General features: G+C 52.2%; 1 protein-coding gene across 2 annotated transcripts; it reads left to right on the forward strand.

The window, feature by feature from the left end:
• Positions 1-853: 853 nt before the first annotated feature.
• On the forward strand, positions 854-19,237 carry CUNH6orf132 (chromosome unknown C6orf132 homolog). Of its 2 annotated transcripts, XM_051808538.1 has the most exons (5): positions 855-1,374; positions 5,688-5,803; positions 11,214-11,289; positions 11,596-14,458; positions 14,805-19,237. In XM_051808538.1, the coding sequence occupies exons 1-5, from the start codon at positions 1,224-1,226 to the stop codon at positions 14,908-14,910; spliced, it is 3,312 nt and encodes a 1,103-aa protein (XP_051664498.1). In that variant the 5' UTR covers positions 855-1,223; the 3' UTR covers positions 14,911-19,237. The 2 variants fall into 2 exon arrangements, with proteins under 2 accessions (XP_051664497.1, XP_051664498.1); XM_051808537.1 differs by lacking the exon at positions 14,805-19,237 and having other exon boundaries at positions 854-1,374; positions 11,596-14,793.
• Positions 19,238-20,520: the final 1,283 nt, after the last annotated feature.

Here is a 20,520-nt window from a genome sequence, read left to right on the forward strand (position 1 = left end):
CCCCGAAATTGTTATAGCCCCTATACCACAACCAAAGCATTGAGTTCTAACTTTTTAACTCTCCTTTTCCTTCTCCATTTGCCATTCACGTTTATTCACTTAATATTTAAGTGCTGCCTGGCAATTTGTGCCATGATTTTCCTTTTGTGCCAGGATTTTCCTTTTAGAATATCACAACAGTGCTGATTTTTCGCTGTTCATGGGGGATTTAATATGTTGCCCTAATTTGTACTTTAAGGCAAAAAAAAAAAAAAAGATGCTTTTCACAAGAAAAGCGTAATTCCAAAGTGATTAAAGAAATTATATTTATCACTGAAAAAAAAAGAAATCTGTATCATTTTGACTCTAAAATGTGGTGGAAATAGAAATAGATACAAGATGACCTGAGCCTGAAGCTGGGAGCTGTGTTTCAGAGTTAATGTTTCCACAGCTATTTTGGGTTTAAAGTTCTCCAGAATCCCCTGCATTTGTTAATAGCCAGTGTTACTCATTAACTCTCGATTTTTGCTTGCCTGACTCAAAAAATCATGAGCAATGCTAGAAATTTGCTTTTGTACCTGAAACAAGAAATGATTTGGGGGAACGGCTGGAGCTGTGTCAGGGAGGTTTGGGTTGGATCTCAGGAAATGTTCTTCCCCCAGAGGGTGGTTGGCACTGCCCAGGCTCCCCAGGGCAGTGGGCACAGCCCCAAGGCTGCCAGAGCTCCAGGAGGGTTTGGACAACGCTCTCAGGGACAGGGTGGGATTTTGGGGTGTCCTGTGCAGGGCCAGGAGCTGGGCTGGATGATCCTTGTGTGTCCCTTCCAGCTCAGGATACTTTATGGTTCTGTTATTCCTTTCCCTTCTGCCTGATGCCAACACGTGGGTAATAAGCATTTACTACAGCCAAGGTCCTTTTCCTACGGTATTAAATGTCTGGTTTCCTACAGGATGTGTCCCCAGGAACGTGGCTCTCAGGCACACGGTGGGATTTTGGGGCTGTCCCGTGCAGGCACAGGAGCTGGACTTCGATGATCCTTGTGCGTCCCCTTCCAACTCAGGTTATTCCCCGACTCTCAAACCCAACCGCTCGGCGTGTGACTGATCGGAAAACACTCCAGGGGCACCTGGCGAGGGCGGGTCCGGGGGTGGGACCATCCCCGCCCCTCCCGCCGCCGCTGTGGCCCCGCTCCCGTCCCGGCTCGGCGCGGGGATGCCCGGCTGGGAGCGCCCGGCTCCGCCAGGATGAAGAAGCACCATCACCACTCGGTGCAGGGCACCTTCAGCCGCCTCTTCGGGAAGCGCCACTCCAGCCCCACCGCCACCTCCCTGTTCGCCACCAACCCGCCCTGGATCTTCACGCAGGAGGTGACCTCGGACAGCGCGGGTGGCACCGGTCAGTGTCCCCAAACCGTCGGTGTCCCCAAACCCGCCCTCCCCGGGGCTCGGGGGCTGTGCTGTGCCTGGCCAAGGGGTGGTGCGGGCCGGGAACGGGTGGGAAAAGGGTGGGATGGGGACGGGGAGCGGCGGCGGCTCATCCACCGCCCCGTCGGGAAGCTCCGCGGCGCGCTCGGCGGGCCCGGGATGCGCAAACCGGGAGGGTCCTTCCCGGCGGGCTCGCCACTCTCCGGGAGGTTAAACCCGACTAAAACAGGCTGCGAAGTCGTTGTGGATCTGTTTGATTGCTTCCCCGTCGCTCTTTCCCACGCCATGTTTGATCCGCGCCTTCCCCAGCTTTTAGTTATTTACTCATAAACCTGTTTTCTCGCAGCGCTGGGGGGAGCTGAGGGTTGCATATTCCTCGGGATTTATTTGTGTTTCTTTGTGGTTTTAATTGCAATACGGTGCCCTGGAGGCTCACGGAGGAGGGAGCCAAATTAATAGTAATGGAGCCAGGTAGATAGAAGATAGCAGTTTGTGGATGGAGTTTGGTGGCTGCAAGAGCCCAACAAAGTCTTCCAAGATTAAAAAAAAAAAAAAAAAAAAAGTGGAAGCGCTGCCTGCTGAGCTGTGCAGGGTGAAGTATTGTCTGTGAAAGCAACTGCAAGGTGGTTACACCCCAAAGGCCAAGCTGCTGAAACCAAGATAAAATGAAAATGTGACAGGGAGTTTCATGCAGCTCTGCAACGCAGGAGGAAAATTGCTGATTTCTAACTGTCGTAAATCTGAGGAGGATTCCAGCTTCTCTCTGATGTGGTTTGGATTTAAAAAAAAAAAAAAAAAAAGAAAGAAAGAAAGTTGCTGTGTCTGCTTATTACAAGCCTGATTTCCGTGGCTGCAGTTCTGCAGTACAAAAGCATTCCGTTCAGGTGTGGGTCAGATTGCAAAGGAAAAGCTGGGAGTGCTGAAATCTGAGCCTAAATAGGAGCTGTTGAATCAATCCTGAGCATCCTCTTGGTGCTTCTGTCCTTAGTTTAGTTTGTGGAGGGTGGTGTGACACCCCAAGGCTGGGTGACCACGTTTGGAGTGCTGTGAGTCGGTGTGAGGAATGGTGAGCTCACAGCTCAGTCCAAGGGGCAGGTTTTATTGCACCTGGGTATCCACAGCTCCACAGTCCTACCCGGGGAAGCCCCATCCCTGGCCCTGTTTCTGGAATATTTCCTGCATAGCTTCACGCCACCACCGCTGCTGCTGCTGCCAAGAGGAGTCCACTGCTCCTGCTAATCCCCACCTTAGTTTCTCATACAAAGTAAACACAAGTTGAGCAATGTGAAATGGGTGTAGGTTTGCATGTCCCTGACTCAGAGATTCCTGAATATAGTGACTGATGCCTCCTCCTCCTCCTCCTCCTCTCTGGGAGCTGTGGATACCCCGGTGCCAAACCTGGGGCCAAACCTGCTGCGCCTACTCCAGGTGATGCAACCCCCAAGGAGGAAGAGGTTCCATTGCATGCTTTGCAAATTGTTTATTGAATTTCCCGTGGCTGAGCGGACACAAATGTCTCCAGGACAGGCTGAATGTCAAAAAGTGGCCAGAGCAGGGCCAGTCATTTGAGGGCAGCCGCTTCCGACAGCCTCCCAGGCTGCTTTTCCTGATCCCTCCTTCCAGGAAAGGAGGCTGGCAGAGCACAGGTCTTACTGGTGACAGCCTCTCAGCAGGCAAGTCCTGTTTATCTAGCAAAGAAAACACAACTACAAGCACTTCATTTTACTTTAATTAAAAGCATTCAGGTTAGAGATGCTTAGTAATCTAGGATCAAAGTCCTTGTGATCTTTAATCCAGTTTCTCACTGAGTTTACCCAGTGACTTGTTTAATATAAAACTCTCATCGTTTCAAGTCTCAGAGCTGTTCTATCACTGCTCCACAAAGCTGGCTGAGTCCAAACTCTTGTAGTGCATTGGCCTTAATTCTTGCTGCTTACTCACTGAATGTGGGGTCACCCATAAAATTAATCATCACAGAATCACAGAGTGGTTTGGGTTGAAGGGACCTTAAAGATCGTCTTGTTCCACCCCCTTGCCGTGGGCAGGGACACCTTCCACTATCCCAGCTTGCTCCAAGCTCTGTCCAACCTGGCCTTGGACACTTCCAGGTTCATTGCTGGGTTCTCTGCCCTCCCTGGGGCTCCAGCAGCTCCTCCTGTGTGCTCGGGCCCCTCCCAGGCAGGGAAGTGTTAAACCCTTGGGAGAACCACACTGACTGAAGTCCAGGCTGATTAGTAGTTTGAAAGCTGCTGTAAAGAATCCCTTGTAGTGGGAGAAGTTGGGGATAAGGGAGAGGAAGTTGTGAGGACAGTGGTAGCATGATGGACACTCCTGGGTGTATCCCAGCCTAACCTGTGGTGTAGTGGGTGGGTGAAAGGAAAAGCTTACGTGCTTGCTGGACTCCGTGGCATGTTCCAAGGCTGTGTGGAATTCATCTGCCTCCAAACCTGTAAGTTCAGCAGAGGCTGTGCTTGCTCATGCCCAGCCCCTGGTGTGGTCAGGTTCTTCATTCCAGGTGTTCATGCAAGTGCTTTCCTTTCCGTGGGATGCTCACAGAAGCGTTTGCCCTCCTCTTGTTTTCCACTAGACTTGGTGTAAAGCTGTTTCCTTGGGAGCTCCCTCCTGATGTCTGCCCGTCCCAGGAGGGAAGAGCCTTGGTGAGGAGCTCAGCTGTGTGCCATGGCAGCCTGGGGTGGGGTGGGGACACTTGACAGAAACTGTTTGTGTGCCTCACACTTCAGCAGGGGGAGCAGCTTTGAGGACTCTGCCCCCAGACTTTTTAGGGGGGCAAAAAAAAAACAACAAGCTGTTTACTTGTTGGTGTCTGCCTTTTGGGGTGGAGGGGGAGGTTGGTTGTTTTTTCCTTCTCCTACACCTCCCTTCTTCCTTCTTCACTATCAGACTCTGCTGGGAGGGAACCCTCCTGCAGAGTTTTCTCTCCAATCACAGCCATTTTGTTCCTTTCCCCCTCCTTCCTCAAACCCTCATATTTTCTTTAATGTCTGTCTCCTTGGCTACGAGTTATTTGTGTATCTCCTTCCAGCCAAGGTGGGGTTTACATGCTTCAATATTTCTGCCTGTTAATTCATGCTGTTAATCAGACACAAAGAACGTAATTAAATTAATTTTATGAGCTTTATTCACTGTCAGAAATAAACCAGGCCCAGAAAGGTGTGGTTCAAGGTGAAAGCACAGGGCTGGGAACCAGGAGCACCCGATGGCTTCTCCTGCTTGTAGCACTGGGGATCTGGGGCTGTCAGCTGCAGTGTCTCCATCCAGAGTAGTATTTTGGGGGAAGTCATTTGGAGCATTTCCCTGTAAGGCAGGATGGGGTGTGGAAGTCTGATGAGCACCATCTGGCCCCCAGTGCCAATTGCATCAGGGTCAGAAACAAATGGCTCCAGCAGCATCCCCAGGGATGGAGCTGCAGCCTCCTTGGGAAGCCCCTGCGTGTCCTGTTCCCATCACTGTGTCCCAGTGGTGCAGGAAGGGGTTTCCCTCTCTCATCCTGGTCCTGCTTGGCACGAGCCAGGGCAGCCAGTGCCCAGGGACACCTCTGCTGTCCCTCTCCACTAAGTGACAGGGGTGAGTGAAGCTCCTGGAATTAATTCTGTGCCTCAGTGCAAGCGCTCTGCCCACAGAGCAGAGTGAGGAAGGGCAGGAGCTCTCCCTCCTTCTATTCAGCTCTCCTGCCTCCTTCTACTCTGCCTCCCTCCTCAATTCCAGCTGCTGACAGATCAGCCAAGGTTGGATCCTGCTTCTGAGCTGGTTTGTGTCACCTCTGTGCACACCTGCCCTGCTCTCCTGGGGGTTGGATCCTCCCAGTACTGCAAAGGGATGATCCAATTGCTCCTGAAGCATTTTCCTTCCCTAAATGTAATCTGGGAGGGGAGTGAGTTGAGTGCTTGTGCTAACTTTTGACCCCCCCCCGGGGTAGATTTAAGTTATCTGCTACTTGGAATCAGCCCTTCAGAATTGATTTTGGCACCTGGGCTCACTCAGTTCCATCATCCAGAGCTCTGGGAAGGCTCTCTGTGCCGTGCAGGTGTGTGACAGGATTGTCAGGGCCTGTCCTGCACACCTGGGACCTTTCTCCCTCTGTCTTCAACTCACCCCCCCAAAAAAACCCCAGGTTCTGCTCAGAATCTGGTGGGTTCTGCACGTTCCTGGGAGCTGATGCAGCAAATTCTCCGCAGCGCTTTTTAAAATCCGGTGCTGTCCAGCGTTGTTTTCCCTGTTTCCCAATCCCAGTGCTGGCTGCTAACAGTCCTCTCTTCCCCTCAGGTGATGTGATCGAGGTGTATTACGGTGACAATCGCTTTGGGACGGTGACAGACTCTGGCACAGCAACACTGAAACCTCGTCCCAGGGTCCGGCCGCTGCTGACTTTCCTCCCCCTGGTGAGTACCCAGCTCGCTGCTGGGGTTCATTGCAACACCGTGGTGGAACTGGTGCCCAGAACCAGCTGGGCTGGCTGCTGCTCTCATCCTCTACCCCAGGGGAGAGAATAAATGAAAAGCAAAACCACTCTGTAATAACACTGGAGAGGAGGGATGAAGAGGTGATGTGAGTTCAGGGCTGGTGTTGGACACAGGCGAGGTACTCGAGGGAGAGGCGTGAGCATCGTCAGACTTGCATTTTCAATTAAAAACAAAAAATTGCTGAGCATGTAGATGATAGATCAGGCTTGCACTGCAGTTTATCCAACCACTACTGGCAGTATCTCTCCTGGAATCAGGCATCTTGCTGGAGACAGCAATAGCAGAGCTGTGTCCTGTTGCAGCAGAGGAACAAGGAGGTGATGCTGCAGGTGTGCAGGGAGTGATTTTTTTCAATCTCTGTATGAACAAACCCATTCCCTGGAGAGCTCCCAGTGCTCCAGCAGCAGCTGGATGCAGGGACTGGAACAGCAAAGGGCCAACACAGCCAGACCAGAGGGCCTGGGGGTGGCTTTAACTCCAGAAACCACACTGGCTTGTGGCTGGCTTTGAGGTTCCCCTGCTGTGTGTGCTGAGCAAGCTCTCCTCCCCCATGCACCACACCTTTCCAGGGGTCTTATTCCCTGAAGAGCACAGTGAGGAGCAGGATTCATAGAATCATGGAATGGTTTGGGCTGGAAGGAACCTAAAACCACTAGACCAGGTTGCTCAGAGAGATTCTAGAGGTGGCAGGAGCTGAATCTGAATTGAAACCCTCAGTCAGTGGAGACAGTATAACAGTTAAAAGCCTTTAGTCTTGATGGGGAGATCCTCTCTGAGAGCAAGGAGTGGTTTTCCCTGTGCATGCCTGTCCTTCAGAGCAACCATCACCTTCAGCAGAAAATGGGCTGGTCTGGTGACACAATCAGGTGTTCGTGGGGTTTTGCTGGTGTTATCTGAAGGACAAAGCAGGAGGGGAGTTTATTTATCTATTTGAAAGCGTAATTGGGAAGTTGTGGGGTTACAAAGGGGTTGTTCCCTCTGTGATACCTTGGAAAAGACTCCCAGCAGGTGAAAAACCTCATCTGGGATCCAGGACAAGTAACCATAGGACTGTGCCTGAAAACCTCCTCTGCAGCAGCACAGGTTTGGAGGTGTGACTGTATCAGCAGGATTTTAAGGTGCAGCTGCCTTTTGCATTTTTTTAGAGCTTTCAAATGCTTTGCTAGTGGAAGTGTGTGTGGTAGAGGAATGAACAGCTGGAATGCCCCTGGGATAAATCCTGAGGGCAGTCACCCAAGCCTTGGTGCCTACAGGGGCACAGCCAACCCTGGGGCTCTTTTGCCCTTGTTTGTCCCTCACAAACCTGAGCTTCTCTTCTGACAGTGACAGGTTTAACTGAAGAAATTAGCAGGAATAAGCCATATTTTTAAGGACCAGCCTGTGCTGGGTGGTTTTTGCACTATTTTGACGAGGTTTGATTATGATTTGATCTGGCACAGAGGCTTCTGCTGCCACGTCCATACCTGCACTGGGCTGTTCTGCAGCTCCTGCCTTAACCCTTTCCTCCCACCCCCCCTCTGAGGAGCAGCTCAGTGAGTCAGGAGGATGAACACACCCTGCCCTGCAGCTCCCTGTGCCTCTGCACCTGGCAGCTCTTCCCACGTGGAGCACTTTCCTTCCCTGTGGATCACCTTTGGCTGTCCCACGCCAGGGATTGCAGGAGGAGGGGGTCCCACCACATCCCCCTGACCTGCTGCCTTCCCCAGCACTGCATGTGCAGGCAGGGCTTTGGCATCCTGGGGGAATAAATTCCTCCAGCTCACCACCAAACTCCCCTGGCTCAGAAACAAGGAGTTCATTTCTGGAGGAATCTGGAGGAATCCTCGGCCTCCCTGAGAGCCCAGAGTGCTCAGCAGTTGTTATTTTGGGGTGGTCTTTTTAACAGGCAACCTCAAACCTTGTTCATTTAATGGGTGGGAAGAGTCCTGAGAGAGCAGGGACCACGAGGACGGGCAGGCTCCCTTCACTGTGTGGGAAAAAAATTCTCTGTTAAATTTAGAAAGATGGCATAAACTCATGGAACAAAGAAACTGTATCAACAAGGAAGAATTTATTCAGCGTGCTGGGTCTTCTTTTCACCAAGTTTCTGGGGTGAAAGACCCCTTGGGTTTAAATCTCATGCATTTTATAGTTTTACAAAATCTCACCCTTTTTCAGATAAGTTTAATATATTCAGTTTTGCCTAAAAAGGTTTCTTTTTCTCCAAAAAGGGGCTTTCCCTTCCTTCCAGTTGGCTGTGAGGAGTCCTCTGTGAAAAATAATGGATTTCCTTTGTTCTTAGCCCAGAGAGGAAAAAGAAACCCCTATGTTCAGAATTTGCCAAGTGGCCCAGAAAGATTTTAAGTTTTAGGAACTTTATATTTAAAAAGACCCAGTTTGGAACTTGGATACCTTACAACTTCACATATAAAAAACCCTTATTTTATTTCCCACAACTGGGGACATCTTACTGTGTTCCAAGGATGAAAAGTGATTCCTGGTGGTTCCAGTGAAAGCTTCCCCTGCACAAATCTGATGTGGGTACCACGAACTGGAAATGCAGGTTCCTGGCCCAGCACCCTGAGCCTGCTCTGAATCAGCTGGAGGTTTGCAGGGCTGGCCACACCCCGAGCAAAGGCAGGGAACAATCTTCCCAGCCATCTCTGGAGGCTCTGGCAGGGTACTGGGGATGCTTTCCATTTCAGGAGCCAGCTCATGACGTGGGGATGGGTGTTTTTTTCAGAGAGATGCTGAGCATTAGCAACTGCTAACAGAAGTTTTTGGTGTGAAACAGGCTTGCCCAGTTTGAAATGACATGTCCAAAATTACCACTTCATTTATGAAGTGCAGACTGTTTCCTCCAGCTTTGCATACCTCTCTTCCGACTGTCAGTCCCTTTCCATTCCTCTCCAAACATGTGATGCATATTCTGCTTTGAATTCAGTGCCCAGACATCTTTGTTGCCCTGTAAATGAGCAGGTATCCTCGGTGTGCTCTGGCAGCAATGGATTTCCATAGCAAATGGGAGCTGCTGGGGTTTTTTTTCTTTGTAGTTTTTGATATCTCATTACTCTGGACAGTGTCATTATTGGCTCTTAAAATACCTCTGTTGTCCTTGGCCTTCCCTCTGGCTTTCAGTTGAAGTTAAGGATCTTTCTTCTACCTTGTCCTGTATCTTTAGGACCAATAAAGAGTTCTCAGATTTTATACATATATAAAAATATATAAGTATATATAAAAGGATATATATATATATATAAAGATAGATATATAGCTAGATATTAAAGATACAAGGCCCACCTAGCCTGGTGTTTTGCCACTAACAGATCTGTCCTGATGCCTTAGCAGACCTTGGCTTCTCCATCAGCAAAATGTTGTCTGATCCATCCTGCAATCCTAGGAATGTGAATTCCCACTCACTCACTCCTGGCTCACCAGTAACTGGCTCATTCCCGTGTGGTTGTAGAGGATCCTTGGTCATCTGCAGGGTGATGGACCTAGCAAGTGAAATATGTGTATTTTCTTATTGTTTTGTCCAAAGCTGGAGCATTCCAGGGCTCTTCTGCAGGAGCCCAGGCTGCTGCTGTTAAATCAGCTCTGCCCATCAGGCATCTCCTGAGCTCTCCACACCAGGGCTGTGTGAAACCTTAACGTGCTGTCTGAGCCTGGAAGGGGCTGGATGAATAAACCCAACTTGACCTTTGCTCAAGGAGACTTTGGAATTCCGTGGCAGCCTGATGTAAAAATGGTGATAGTGGCAGTGAAAGGCAAAGGGCAGGGGCTCAGTCATTATCCGGGCTTTTGTGTGCAGGAAACCACTCCGGGAGAGGGGCAGGCTGATGGCAGGATAATGTTTCCTTTGTAAAGGGCTGTTAACAGTGCAAACAGCTTTGCTGCCTGGGGGGAGCAGGAGTGCGACAGGGTGGACCTGGAGCCTGGGAATGGGATGGGATGTCCCTGACCACTGCCTGGGGCATCTGCGAGTTTGCTGCTCACAGAGTGTCATTGCATGGAATCAGAGAATATCCTGAGCTGGAAGGGACTCACAGGGATCATCCAGTCCAGCTCCTGGCCCTGCACAGGACACCCCAAAATCCCACCCTGTGCCTGAGAGTGTTGTCCAAACACCCCTGGAGCTCTGGCAGGTTTGGTGCTGTGCCCACTGCCCTGGGGAGCCTGTTCAGTGCCCAACCAGCCTCTGGAGGAAGAACCTTTCCCTGATATCCAACCTGACCCTGCCCTGACACAGATCCAGCCATTCCCTTGGGTCCTGTCACTGCTCACAAAGAGTAGGGATTGGAGCTGCCCCTTGTGAGGAGCTGCAGCCTCCAGTGAGTCTCCCCTCAGTCTCTTCTTCTCCAGCTGAACAGACCAAGTGCCCTGAGCTGCTCCTTGTATGGCCTCTCCAGACCCTGCACCATTTTTGTGTCCCTGCTTTGGACACTCTAATAATTTCATATCTTTGTAGCACCCAAAATTGTCCCCAGGACTCGGTCTCTCCCAGTGCTGCTGTGTGACAGTCCAGCCACTGCCTCACTTGTGCCTGTGCCTGACCCAGCACCAGTTTGGGTTTGCACATGGGAGCATTAATGGACATTCCTGAGCCACTGCAGGCCCCTCAGAGCAGTCCCAGCAGTGAGTCACTGGGGGAAGGAGAGGCTTTCTGCTCCTGGCAGGTGTGTGAGGTGGAGCCCTGATCAGCTCTCGGGTGAGTCAGCCTGGATCTCTCTCTCTGGGTGGCTGTAATTACCCAAAGTGCCCTCACTGGAGGCATCCCCACGGATGTGTGGGCTGTTGAATTGCATGGTCCTGTGCCAGCTAAAGGCACTGCTGAGTTTTCAGCATGAATGTGAAGGGAGTAATTGAGAGTGGAACACAAACCACACAAGGAGCAGTTTTCCCCGGGGTGTTCAGATATGCTGGTGCCGGTCTCCCAGAAAGCTGGAGGTCTGTCTGTGACTCCAGGGTGGTGTGTGTGTGTGTGTAGCTGTGGTGTGAGCTGGCAGTGCTTGCTGGAGAGAAGACCCACAGAACCCATGGGAGCTGTTCAGTGTGCTTGGTACATGGATGGTGAGAAGCCAGTGCTGCTGCTGGTGGGCTGGGGAGCTCTGAGGAGGGATGTAAATAGCCATGCTCCTGTCCAGCCCCTCTGCACCTGACCACAGGGAACTGTGGCCATGGCTCATGCAGCCCTCATCACTTGACTCACCTGTCAACAGCAGCTTCCACAGAGACCTCCATGTCTTGAGAAGATCCATCAGGCCCCTGTTTGTGTGGACAAATAACCAGCTGCTTCTCTCTGATACCCTGGGCGTAAAACTAACAGCTCTCTTTTTTTTAACTCTTACAGAATGCCCAAGAATCCCATGGGGTGGCTGTGCCAACGCCCTCAGTGCCAGAAGACTTTGAGGAAAAAGCAGCTCTTGGTAAGGGATCTTCTCTGCTGAGTCCTGGCCAGCACAAAGTGCTCAGCAGGGCTGTGCCCTCAGGGCAGGAAGTGTGTGTGGCTGGAACTCTGGAGCAGACAGTCTGCTCCTGAGAGTTCCCTGCCAAAATAGAGCCTACTATTAATTATTTTTTGAAGCCATTGGAAATGAATTAATTTCCAAGGGGTGAGGCATAGTGACTTTGAACAAGCTGAGCAAGAGGCTGGCTCTCTGGGGGGACCACTGGCCACGGCAAGGCTGGTGGAGAAGGTGCTCACACTGCTGTGCTCTTGCTCCTTTTTCCAGGCTCTGGCTCCCGGATCAATGGCAACTACCGGATGTACAGCTCCGTGGGGGACCTGCGCCCACAGGCTCTGGAGGGGGATGACCTGGATGAAGACATCCCCCCACCACCATCAGTGCCCCCACCGCCCCCTCCAACAGCACCGGCGCCTGTGCCACCCCCTCCGGCCTCGCCGGTCCCTCCACCCCCCGAAGTGCTGCAGCCACCGCCGCCTCCGCCACCCGAGCTGGTGCCACCCCCTCCTGCCGTGGCAGCTCCGCCACCCCCAGCCTCTGCCCTGTCCTCCCCCAGCACGCCAGCTCCTCCAGACTTCATCCCCCCAGCCCCACCGGGTGCCTCGCTGCTCATCCAGGACCCCGCGCCCTTCACCTCCGGCATCTCCAAGTGGAAATCCGAGACGGTGCTGAACACGAGGCAGGCGGATGCCGAGGGGCCTCTCCGCCCTGCCGAGCCCAGAGTGCCCGCTGCCCCCAGTCCCAAGGAGAGCCTGCAGCCCAAGCACTGCCCCGAGCCCCACCTCACGTTCCCCAGGTCCTTCAAGGTGCCCCCGCCGGCCCCGGCCCGCTCCTCCTCCATCCCCGTGCAGGAGAACCAGCCGGTCCGGCAGGAGCCCTTCCCGAGGCAGCCGCACACCCGGCCCCCCCTCCCGCCCTGCTTCACCATCAGACCCGCGGCCAAGGCTCGTGGGGGGGGAGAAGCCGAGCAAAGGAGACCTGCCACGAAGCCAGCTGTGCTGACACCCCCGCCCCTGAGCCCCAAGCCGGGCCCAGGGCTCAGCCAAGGGGCGAGTCCTGCCGGCCGCCGGTCCCCTCTGCCCGAGGTGGAGAAGATTCCCCCGCTGAAAACAGCCGGGAGAGACTCCCCTCCAAAACCTGAGCCTCTCACTGCCAACGACCTGGATCTGCCCCCTCCGGACTACCCGACCTGCGAGGATGACTGGAAGGACGCCAACAACCTGAACCAGCTGCGGCACGAGCTGTCGGCCCTGCTGCGCTCCCCGCGCAGGGAGGAGAGGCCCGTGGAGAAGCCGCCTGCTTCCCAGCCCACCGACAGCAGGACCAGCCGTGCTGGCAGCCGGGAGCCCGCTGTCAGTGAGCCCCAACCTGCTGGGAAGGACATGGCCTTACCTAAGGGAGGGGACAGCGAGAAGAAAGAGGTGCCCAGCAGCCCCCCCAGCACCAACGGGGGCTCTCCCAGCGCGACGGTCACTGCTCCAGAGAGCAGCCCTGCCACGCACACCCGCAGCGTGATGACGATCAGGAACGAGCTGGAGGCTGTGCTGTCCCTGAAGAAAGAGGGGAAACCTGCCCCAGGGCTCGGGGGCCAGAAGCAGGGCACTGAGAATGGCATCAGCACCCCACATGAGAGGAAGAGCCCCCCTGACCTGAAGAAGGGTCTCCCTGAAGCAGGTGACCCGCTGCTGCCAAAGCCAGTCCTGAGCCCGCTTCCAGAGCCAGTGGCTGCTGTGGAGAAGGATGGGACAGATCATGAGGACCATCCCACTCCTACCACTGGCAAGGCCACAGAGGACTTGACCCCTGCTCCTGGGTCCCTCAAGAGCAACCTGAGCCCCCCAGACCCACCTCAGGGACCAGCGAAGGAGCCCCCTGCTCCCACCTACCCCTCGCCCCCCGTCTCCCCCGCAGAGAGCCCGGCAGCACAGCCCAGCACGGCCGTGTTCCAGTACAAAGTGCACCGGGCTGGGGCCAGCTCAGCCGAGCCTCTCTGTGCCCCAGGCTCAGCTGAACCGCCCGGCCCCGGGAGCTCGGCCAGGAGCCCCCCGGGCGCCTCTGGAGCAGGGCAGGAGGAGGTGCTGATCCACCCGGTGACGGGGGAGCGGGTGGAGCGGGGGTCCCCCATGGCCCTGCTCCTGGCAGCCCGGCAGCGCGCCCAGCGGGGCCGCCAGGGCGGGGACGTGGGGTCTGCACTGCGGGCGAAGCCACCCCTGAAACTCAGCAGTGCCTCGTCGGACACCACCTCCACCAGCTTCTTCCGCCACGAGTCCAAGCCCTACTCCTTCACCGTGGTGCCCCGGCCGTGTGCAGCAGGTTCAGCAGGGTCTGGATGGAGCAAAGCTCCCTCCTTCTCCAGCTCCTCGGACCAGGGCCGGGACGTGCGGGCGGTGGGTGAGGCACAGCCCCCCGGCCTGCCCGGGCACCGACGAGCCGCTGCCTCCAGCCTGCTCCGGGGCCTCCTGGACTCCGGGCAGCCCAACCAGCCCAGCCCATCCCGTCACGCCGTGCCCAGGGAGGAGGAGAACGGGGAGACGGCGCTGGACTACGGGATTATCCCCCCACCCCCCGAATTCAGCAACGAGGCGGACGAGGGTCCCCTCCCGAGCCGGGAGGAGACCCGTAAGTGCCCCAGCTTCCCCGACTGCAGCCGGGGCGCAGAGGAGCCGCGGTATTTCAGGTGGCCTGGCTACGGGGGCCGCTACGGGGGCAACCATGAGGCGCCAGCCCCACTGCCCTCGGAGAAGAGCCGGAGGAACGGCGATTTAACACCCCAGTTCCCGGATTACAGCAGCTCCAGCGGCTACTCCGGCCGCGATCCGAACCCCCGCCCGCTGATCAAGAAGCGCCTGTATGTGTCCGAGCCCGACAGCTCCTACCCCCGGGCGGCCGCAGCCCCCCGGGCCACGGGCACCCTCTCCTCCTACGGCCCCGGGGGGTTCAACGCCGTGGCTGGGGAGGGGTCCCGCCGCCTGGGCCCTGCCCTCAGGAACGGCCCCTCGGGGGTGCAGGGCAGGCGGCCGTCCGTGGATGCTGCTGGGAAGGCCGCGGTGTACGGGAGCGCCGGGGCCGACGCCAAGTACAAGGGGCAGAACGGGGATTTCTCGCCCGCCGGCGTGCTGGCAGCCAGCAGGTACGTGTGTCCCCCTCAGCTGACCCTTCCCTGTCCTCGCTGTCCCTTGGATTTGGCTCCAGAGAAGTCGTTGCCCCTTGGCTCATGCGCTCGCTGCCAGCTGGGATCTCCTCCCGCCACCTCACGACCGTCCATGGCTCCTCTCTAGTCCCAGCTGTGACCTTGCTCCCAGATGGTCCCAGTGGGTGCCCATCTCCCCCTCCTCCCCACATCACTGGCTGGAGACGCGAAGCCACAAAAATCACCCTGCTCCCCTAGGACAAGAATAAAGTACATAATCGCAATCCTGATTAAAACCAAAGGGTTTCCTTGGCTTTCAGTGACTTTCCCTCTGTTTTCCCTGCAGACCTGCCCACGGCAGCCCCCAGTACGGCGGACCCACCAACACCTTCACGGTCAGGCCCGGAACACGCCAGCCCATCTCCTACGCCTACCAGAGCAGCCACCGGTAGGCTCGTCCCCGGGGCTGCTCTGCCACCTGCCCCCGGCTGGGAAGGGAGGAGAAGGTGCCTGGCATGGTCCTTTCCTTCTCCATGGGCCCCAGGGACGGTCCCAACCCAGCCAGCAAACGTGCTGCTTGAAACTACTGCTGGAGAAGGTGGGGGATGACCCTGGGACTCGGACTTTTGTCTCAAAAGACTGTCATGGAGAGTAAGTTACTGCAGACAGGCCGCTGCCTTGTTACCTGAGCAAACGTGGTTTGCCTTTTTCCCCATTTTCCCCTTGGATTATTTTCAGAATTGCAGCCTGATAGGTTGTCTTAAGAAAGCCAAAGAGTGTCCTTAGTTCTCTTTGAAGAGCATCACCACTGGAAAAGTTGGTTTGGGATTGTTTTTTTTTGAGTTGGTTTAACTCCAACGTGCTTGGGAGTAGGGAGAAACCATCTGGGAGATGTGCATTATGGAAGAAAACCAGTGTATAGCTCAGGGTAGGGGGATTAAAATAAGAGTGTGAGGCCAATGGGATAGAAAGAGAGTTTAGGATGTCCAGATCCTGACCTCTTCCATCCCCACCTCCTTCAACAGCCTGGAGCAAATCAATTATGCTGATGCCTTAAAACAGCTCCTGGCTGTCGGGGCCTGTCCTCCTCTTCCAGGGAGCAGCTTTGGGAGCAGGGGCCTTGCTTTGCTGTGCCTTTTGGTCACTGGAAATGTCTCTGTTGGTAATTATTCCTCGTGGAAGGAGGCTGTGAGGCCTGGATGGACGGCTCTGAAGCCCTTTGGAGACTTAGGACGTGGAGCAATCCTTCTTTTCTTTTCAGCTGGTGGGTGCCAGTGACTTGCCAAGGTGCTGTGCTGGTGGTGCTTCCCCTGAGGGGTCTCTTGCCACTTCACACCCATGTAACCCCCACCCCTGACAGTTCAGCCACAGGATCCTTATAAACTGCTCTGCTGAGACTTGGCTTTAGTTTGCTTGATTTGGGGACTAAGCAGCCAAATTTCAGTGTGACTATAGGCAGTTACAGTCCTGGTGTGGGGTGGCTGCAGTGACATCCCTGAGGGAGCTGGCTCCCGCTGCTTCCATAGGTGCTGGATGTGCCTGTGCCTGCTTCCTGCTGCTGCCTCTGAAGGAGCTGGTTGTGGCTGTGCAGTGGGGGGGAGATACAAGAAGCCTTAAAGATAAAAGGTATTTTATACTCCAGAGTGAGCAGTGCGGTCTCACAATAGCTGACCAAAGCTTTGAATAACCAGCTTCCTGAAACTAGAAATAAAAGCTCTTCCTCGTAGGTAAACTTGCTGAAAATCTCTGTAAGATAACTGTAAAAACTTGTAGAGAATGTTGTCTAATCACTGACAAACTAAAAGCACTTTGAGACATTAGTCTATTTTTATGGAAAGCACTTTCTATTTTCAATGCTATAAATTAGTTCCACTCCAGCTTATCCTGCCTGGCACACACCTCTACATGTGCCTGTAAGCAGATTTTGCTCTACAATTCAACTGGAATTCAGTGATAAATATTCCTTCATGGTGGAATTCTCAAAAAGTTATCTTGATATTCATGTCATGTCATTGGCATTCTATGTTATTTCCAGTTTTACCCAGTAATTTAACAGCCCTTTCAGATACTGCAGCAGCTTCAAAGTATTCTGAACTTTACTTTGCTGTGAATAAAATGAAAATGCAAATACCATAATCAGTCTAATAGCTAATTTAAAGGGCATTTTTATGCCAGTAAGTCGCAGTGACTTGGAAGATTTCCAATGCTCACCGCAGCCAATATTGAAATAATTGGCTTTAAATATCTGGGTGTTGGTTTAAAAAAAAAATGTTTATGGAGAAAAGTGATTATGGAGTAACTCTGTGATGTTGAAGTGTGCCAGGTGTCACGTGGAATAACCCCCACCTCAAAACATAGAAGTTTCTCCATGCAAGGAGCATCTTGAGGATTCTTACTGATCTGTGGAGGTAAAGCTGTGGTCCTGCTTGAGTGGCTTCAGGGTCATGTTTTAGTGTTGGATGAAGCTTCACCAGTTAAACTTGGAAGAAAACAAAGAAGCTTCTCTGATAATATTGCAACTTAATTTTTTCCTTCCTGATAATTTATTGTTTTGAAAAAAGTATAACTGCAAAGTTAGTTCTCAAAAGCAGTTTTAAATTTAAATGTTCTTTGGGAGACTTTGGCCCTCCAAGATTGATTTTTGCCCACTGCAGGTCTGGAGAAGTGTGGGGTGTGTGCACTTTTCCACCTCACAAATTCTAAACTTGAGCATATCCTCAAGTTTTTAGAGCAAAACGTGACACTCCAATGTCACATTTACTATTTCAACCCAGACACACAATTCAGATGGAGTTGTTAGATGATGTCACAGAGCATGGAGTGTCTCATTTCTAGCAGACATATTCATATAAATTAACTATTAGAAGCCTTATAGAACAGCCATTATTCACAGAACACCCATTCTGGGAATGCACAGTGGACTGAGCTGTCACTAACTCAGGCTGGACTCTGCTCCCAGTTGTAAAACTGGTTAGCACACATTTTAAGCAGTGGAACTCTCCTGTCCTTCAGACACTTTGGGCTATCCCTGCTTCTTTTGAATGCATTTTCAATGCATGCAGCATTCTAGTGTTTCAGTAACAACCAAGACATTTCTGTCGGGGCGCTGGGAACTGTGTGACAAAGGAGCCACTGTCAGAGCTGTTGGCAGCCACAGCACTTGGGGACAAAGGGAGGTCTCTGATGAAGAGCAAGGGCTGCAGGGACGGGGAAGAGCTCCCCCCTCCTGGGGCAGGTGACTCTGTCAGGTACGTGGATAAAAAATGGTACTTGGATTCCTGTCCCTGCTCCTCCCCAGCTGGTTCCCTGTGTAAATTCAGCAACAGGAGATGAAGAAGCAAAAAAAAAACTAAGGGGTAGTAATGGAGCAAAGCTGCCTCACAGCCCAGGCAGTGCTGAGAGCAACCCTGAAGCCTGGCAGTGGAATTACTCTCACTTCAACCCTCTCTGATGCAGTTTGGTCATTCGAGTCATGATACAACTGAAATTATCCCCTGCAGCTGCCTCTTCCCCAAAAGCACCAGCTAATGGAGTATAACAGAGCTTTAGCTGTAAAGTGTTGAACAAAGTCTCTTATTTATGAGTGCCATTGAACACCAACCTTCTTGCATTAAATGTTTCTGGACGTGTTGTTTTATCACACGTGTGGTCTGACTTTTTTCCAGCGTTGTTTAAGTGGGGTGTGTGCTGTGAGATTGAGATCTTTGCACGTCAGATTAAAAGGACAGGAAAACGTAGCTCAGCAACAATTTGAATTCCAGCTTAGCCAGGGCTTGGTCCAATTTCTCCTGAGCAGCTGATATAAACCCTGTGGCCATTTTGGTGTTTTTAGAAGCCCAGCCAAGGCATGAATGGGCAGCTAAGCCCCAAGAGCCCTGTCACTCACATCCAGCTGGCTGGGCAGGCTGGCAGAGAGAGGAGTTTGTGCAGCTTCTATAAATAGTTCTTGGGTTTGAGCTTTTCATTAGGAACGAAACTCACATACTTGTAACAAGTCCCAACTGGAATGTTGTGCTTCAAATTGAAAGCACGGTGAGCAACGCAAGCAGCAGCATAAAGGCTCGTCTTCAGAGTGTGGCTTGTTCTCTCCACTCCTCAAAATTAAACTTATTTGCATGCTCCTCTCTTTCATCCAGCCCTGGCTGCAGAGCCAGGCTCCCCATGAAGTGTGCCATGTGTACATTGAAGCCTTTACTTGAGCCACAACCTCTTTAGACGAGCATCCCCAAACCTGACGGGTGGGGAGTGTGGGGACAGCTGAGCAAACCACAAACCCCAGAGAATTCCCTCTAATTCCTTTGCAGAAAGCTGCAAAGTCTGCAGGGATTGATGTGGGATTGCTGGTGTTTGTGCCCTGCTGCCTATGTGTCTATGTGACTGTTTACTCCAGCCTTGCTTGCAGCAGTACAATCGACTCCAAGCCAAGCTGCATAACATGAGTGACTCTTAAACTGTTGCTCTTCTGTGTTTTTCTTATGATAGTGAAAAAACCCAAATATAAATGGTAAAAAAACTGAAAGGAGATACTCTTTAATGCAACGTGCAGAGTTAGGGAGGTGCTGCCTTGTCCCTTGTCAAGGGCAGCTGCTGCCATCCTGTGGCACAACAAACATCTGCCAGCTGCTAAAAGCACTTTCTTTTGGTCTTTAATTCTAAATCCAGAATTAATATATCAGTAATGACCTGCTGTCCATATAGATTTCACCATCCACCACGGCTCTTTTTTGTTGTGTTTTGCTTGTGTGTGGCAATAGGAGGAACTGGATGTTTGACATCTAAACTTTTCTTTTTAGCTATGCACAGTGGAAACCCAAGGTAGAGTTTTGGGAAGAAAAGCTTCCTGAAAACAGGCAGGACACAGAGCCTGCCTTGACCTAGTGCTGAAGAACTGTAGTACCCTGGCATTAAACAGGAATACAGTGATCATTTATTTAAGAACAGTTTTAATATCAGGGACTGAAACCACAACTTCAACAGTGTGAATGATCTCAGCTGGCTCTTCAGTGCTACAGAACTGGCCCAGTGAAACTTTAAACCCAGTTACAAATGGAAAACTATGATTTATTTAAAAACCATCTGCCAAGACAACTTCTTCAGAACCAGCACAAGACCTGTTTCAGTACAGCATCAGAGGTCCCCAAGAGGGGACTTTGTGGTTCAAAGGGGATTTTTTGAGGAAACGTGTCAGTTTTTATCGTCATTTACCTTCTCCTTGTCATACACTGCTCTAGAACAGGAGGTTTGCTCTGTGAACACCTGTATGACAGGGGAGTTAAAGAAGCAGCAGGTGAGGTTTACAAAGACTATGAGAAAAGTCCAGAGCCTGGGAAAGCTTAGTCTGCCTAAAAATTAAGTGTGGGCTTTGCACAACTAAACCTATGTGTATGCAGGGATAAACACTGGAAGCAGTGTACATTTAGGTGTTGCTATCATGCTAAAGAACCAGTGGTAACATTCATTTCAACAGTATTTTTGTTTCATTAGCCAAGACTTGCTTAATTCTGTCTAGGAGATACTAGGCCAGACCAAGCCATATCTAGAGCAGCAGCAATTCATGCAGAGCAATGACTTTTTTTTTCAGTTAAATATGTTCCAGGGAAACAGTTTAGTTAGAAATGGATGTGATATATGACAAAAAAACACCTCTAGGGATTATGTGGAGTCTGTTTTGGGGATTATGGGAGTGTTCTGTCCCCTCAGTCGCTGGCACAAGAGTCACTCATCACAAGTGCACGAGGAGTCTGGTTTATCACTAAGCAGAGCCTGTTACAGGAGCAAGCAAATGACAACTGAAGTCCTTAGTCCAGTTTTTCCCTTACAGAAACCTTTTGTTCACAGGTCTTATCTTTGAGTAAGTTGCCTTCAGCCCAGAGGAGATGAAATATGGTGTCAAACAGCACAGCAACTGCTCACTTCTGGCTTTCAGTCCCTTTAACTGGCCCTGGGGCTGAGCATCACAGGTCCCAGGATTTCAGCACCATCACAAAGGTGTTTAATTACAGGGCTACAGCTGGGAGCCTCATTATACAGTGTACAGGACTCCTCTCACCAAGCACAGGTGT

The sequence above is a fragment of the Manacus candei genome, unplaced genomic scaffold (genome assembly GCF_025592945.1).
Source record: "Manacus candei isolate 608988 ecotype Guabito, Panama unplaced genomic scaffold, ASM2559294v1 h1tg000073l, whole genome shotgun sequence".
In the NCBI taxonomy this organism is placed as follows: domain Eukaryota; kingdom Metazoa; phylum Chordata; class Aves; order Passeriformes; family Pipridae; genus Manacus; species Manacus candei.